Source organism: Sminthopsis crassicaudata, chromosome 5, assembly GCF_048593235.1.
Source record: "Sminthopsis crassicaudata isolate SCR6 chromosome 5, ASM4859323v1, whole genome shotgun sequence".
NCBI lineage: Eukaryota > Metazoa > Chordata > Mammalia > Dasyuromorphia > Dasyuridae > Sminthopsis > Sminthopsis crassicaudata.
The window spans coordinates 218248370-218252721 of NC_133621.1; the positions used below are offsets into that span (position 1 = coordinate 218248370).

The 4352-nt window shown below is 55.4% G+C and overlaps 1 protein-coding gene across 2 annotated transcripts in view; it reads right to left on the reverse strand.

Annotated features, from left to right (window-relative positions):
• Positions 1–4148, reverse strand: part of LRP1 (LDL receptor related protein 1) — a 105069-nt gene extending 100921 nt beyond the window's left edge. Inside the window, exons 1-2 of one of the 2 annotated variants that reach the window (XM_074269895.1) lie at positions 4075–4148; positions 3369–3566 (exon numbers count right to left, since the gene is read on the reverse strand). In XM_074269895.1, coding sequence (XP_074125996.1) covers positions 3369–3429 — 61 coding nt within the window. In that variant the 5' untranslated portion in view covers positions 3430–3566; positions 4075–4148. Of the gene's footprint in view, positions 1–3368; positions 3832–4074 lie in introns of those variants that run through there. The other variant, XM_074269893.1, reaches the window with a different exon arrangement.
• Positions 4149–4352: the final 204 nt, after the last annotated feature.

Consider the following 4352-nt stretch of genomic DNA (forward strand, 5'->3'; position numbering starts at 1 on the left):
AAGTGTAAATTGCCAGAGACAATGACATAGCTGTCCTGGGGTGAACCCAGCCAATGACACCGTCACAGAAGCAATAGTGAGGAAATGGGGCTGAGGGAGCTAAGTCCCCTTCTCAGCTATCTACCCTTACCCTGGGATTGCCAGGAATGGGGAAAACTCCCACTACACAGAGAAGCAAAGAGCTTAGGCTCCTGCCAAGGCCTTTCCGAGTCAGGGCCACTTGGAAGGGTGAGAAGGGGTAAATTGAGAGCTGGGCATCTTCCCTGGTGGGGGAGGGAGGAAAGAGGAGAGGGCAAGGGACGAATGACCCCAGCACCCCGGGCTCCCTCCATCACCACAGAGGGTGGTTTCACGCTTGGTGCCTCCAGGCCACAGGCTCCGGAAACACTCCAGAGCCGACTGCTTCCTTCTCTAAACAATGCTGATTCCTGCTGATGGAGCTGAAACCTGGGGCTCGGCTCTAGCCGGGGACTGAGAGGAGGAACTGGGCATCCTCACCCCAAGCACCCGTCTCCGGGCCCACCTTGGCCGAAGCCCTGAGAGATAGCCCTGGTCAGAAAACACTTATCCAAGATCTCTCCGTGTGCCTCGAGGTTTCTCAAAAGTGAATAGTTTGGGACCCTCTCCTGAACTCTGCCTCATGTGTTCCTATAGGAGGCGGACTGGGGCTTGTGACCAGGAATTAGACCTATTTTCCATCTCACTGTGGGCAGAAGTTGAGAGAGAGATTAGACCAAAGAAAACTTCCCAGAAGTAAAGGCACCTACGTGTGTGTCTGGGCTGGTGATTCCTTGCTCTGGCTGGGCACAGGGGTGGAGAGGAGGGAGGGGAACTAGGAGACTCTTGTATGAGAACAAGGTATATAGTCTGGGTTCAGAGCTGGGGGGGTGAGGAAGGAGAGGAAGATGATCTGGGGAAGATCAGGGGAGTACAGGGTAGAGTAAATAGAGGAGGATTTGGGGAGAAGGAACTCCAATCAATTCTTCCCTCAGCTATTCTATTGGTTCCAAGAGAATACCCTCAACTACCACCATATGGCAAAGAAGTGTCTAAGAAGGGAAACTGAGCTAAAAACCCCAAAGTTTTCCTATTAATTCAAATTTATATATCACTCTAGAGTTAAAAAAAAACAAACAAACAAACCACTTTTCTTTTAACAGCCCTGTGAGGCAGATAGTGAAGGATTATTATCACCATTTTATAAGTGAGGAAACTCAGGTCTGAAAAAGTGAAATATTTTGCCCATACACACACAGCTAGTGTTCAGTTAGCTTCCTGACTTCATTATGCTTCATTCATCGTTCTTTCCATATTACAACTGTCTCCTCAACTCATTCTTCTGGGTTCAGCTTGGCCTGAGATAATGGAATTTGGGGAAGGGGCAATACTGGAGACAGGCAGTAATTAGGGAGAGTAGTGCCAAAAAGCAATGAAGTTAAATGTGTCTGCAACACCGCCCCTCCCACACTCCCAAGGGGGTAGCCAACTCGGGCGTTAGAGCCCCTGAACATAGGACAGCTGTGTCCCTTTCTCATCCCATTGTGAAACTCCAGCTGGGCCAGGGAGAACATTTCAGGATGTTTTCTATTCTTCACAGTGGCCCCTCCAGCTTCTTCCACCCCCAACCAAATTGTTTTTCTCTTCTCATCTTGTCCTAATCTGTCCCGGAACCAGATGGCCCAATTCTCTCTGCCTCGGTTTCCCTTCTCATGCCATGGTGAAGAGAAAACACTTGAACCTCCTCATGGAAGAAAAAAGCGTTAGAGATGATGGTTTGGGGTACAACAGACCGAAATAGGCTGGTGTGGGAAGAGATGAGGGCAGGGAGCCTCTCTCTTCCTCTAAACTGGGCAATTTCTGGTTTTGTTTTCCTCTTTGCCCAAAGAAGACAGAAAATCCTGAAGCACAGCATAATTGAGGGAAGGCATCGAATCTCCCCCTCTCTACTTTCATGGATTGCTCTGCTCCCCAAACTTCTCCCTTCCCCAGCCCCACAATCAGCCAAAGTAAGAGGGTCTTTGATTTCTATTGAGGTCAGGGAGGAAGGGGACAGGGCACTTGGATTTCTGAGAAAAACTTTCCCAACCCCAAACTTGGCAAAGTTTTGGAGATTGGAAGTGGGGGTGGAGGTGTGGGGGGCCTGGGGAGGGAGGGTCATTTCTTGCTGCGGGCAGAGTAGGGAGCCCCCTGGGGGAAAAGAGTGGTGAGACACTTTCTCCCCCCTCCCCCCCCAATCTGTTTGGGGCTCGGCTCAGCCCAGCCCAACCCCCAGTCTCTTGGTCTCTATTCATGACTTAGACAAGACTTGAACCCATGACTCATGGTTAAAGAAGGAAAATAGCTAAAGGGGAGAAAGGAGAGGGAACAGGAGGTCACCCCCAGTTCCCTAAAGCACATACAGTTCCCGCTAGGGCTGATGCCTGCATTATGCAAAGGGAGAAGGGGGAGGGGGGAGAAATTAAAAACAAATTCACTTAAGTTGCAGAATACAAAACAGCAGCAGCGTACCTCCCCCCCTCCCATCACCAAACTCTCCTCCTAGTCCAAACTGCGCCCCCACCTCAGCGATCCCAACTAGCCTCCCGGCCCCTCTCCTCCCTGATGACGTCTGACGTTTCATCCCAAACCTCCAGAAATTAAGAAGGGAAATTCGAAGTAGCATAACAACCCCCACCCCTCCCACCTCCATCCCGACAGGGCTCTACCCCAGCCTGGCTACTGACAGAGGCCCACAAAAGGGGAAATATAGAAAGATGCGGAGCCCCCGAGGCCTGGGCTAGAGCCCGGTCCTCTGAGAACTCCTTGCCTCCACCCCGGTTCCAGGCCCAGCCAGTCTTTCAGACCAAGTCTTCTTCCTCTTCTCACACCTCTACCCAGGGTGGGCACCTCGGAAAATCACTCCCCCCTTTGGCTTCTGCCTCTACGCATTAGAAACGCACTGCAGACCCCTGCCCGAGCAGCCCCCCCCCCTTTGCAGATGTTTAAAGCAAATACAGATTCCTTCACAATTCAGACAGGGATGGGGGGTGGGGGTGGGGGGCCCGGGACACGTCCTCCGCCAGAAATAGAGACAGCATAGGCCTCCCTCCATCTCCGGTGGCACTAAGGGGGCGCCAGGTCTGTCCCCCAATCCCGGTCTTTGTCTGAGCTGGGGGGTCCTGGGAGCATCTTCCAACCAGGCTCCCCACCCCCCGCTAAGCCGGACCCCTGCTCCCAGCCCCCAGCCGGGGCGCTGCTGTGTCAGCTGGACCCGGATAACAAAAGGCCCCCCCACCCCGCGACTCCCTCCCCTTTCTGCAGTAAGAGGTGGGGACTGGGGAGGGGGCGTCCTCGGGGGAGGGGGTGAGGGTGGGGGAAATCTCACTCACCATCCATCGCCGCTGTGGCCAGAGCCAAGACCAGCGGCAGCAGCAGCAGCGGGCTCAGCATGGTGGTGCGGGACCGATGCAAACAGCCCCCTCCTCCGTGATCTGGCTCCTTTGAGTCTGTGCCCCCCTTCAGGGGGGTCCCCCGTTTTCCTCCCCGCCTTTATTTTTGTCTTTTCTTTCTGCAAAGCGCAGCGAGCTCTGGGATCGGAGGAAGGAGGGTGAGAAGGCAATAGTTAAGAACCCCTCCGCTGGAGCTCGCGGGCGGGGAGGATGCGCCCCTAAACCAAACACCTCGAGGTCCCCCCTCCCTCCTTTTCTCTTGGTTCTCCCCTCGCCTTGGGCTTAGCTCAGAGCCCCATCTCGGAGCCGCCTCCGGCTGCAAAAATGCACAATTGGGAGGAGGCGGTGGGGGGGGTGGGGGGCGTGGACGGGGGGGGGGAGCCTGTAAAGGGGTCCTTTGCAGCTTTGGGAGAGCCGGAGGGTTTTCCCCTTTTCCTCCTCCGTGCAAGGGCCCTGTGCTCGCGCCTGTGCTCCCGGGATGGAGGTGGCGCGGGGGGGGGGGGGGGCGGGGGGAGGGAAGGGGGAGTGGGAGGTAGAGAGCAGAGGGAGGGGGCGGGGAGGGCGAAGGGGCGGGGAGAGAAAAGAGGGGGAGAGCAAGCTACGCGGCAAATGTCTAGGTGCGCATGCGCGTCGGTCTCACACTCACCCTCCAGAAGAGGGGGAGAAGGAGGAGTGGCGGGGCTGAGGGGCTTGGAAAGCGGCTCCAGAGAGGCGGTGCCATACATCCGCTAGCCTAGACGTAGGAGCATAGGATTTAAAGCCAGAAGGGACATTTACTCGGTCATCTTAAAGATGGGGAAACTGAGGCCCGGAGCATTTTGTGACTTGCCTGCGGCCACACTGACTGCCCGTTGGGGTTCGGACCCGATCGCAGATGCCCTTTCCCCACACCCCATCGCTTCTGAGCGGGGACAGCCGTCCCTG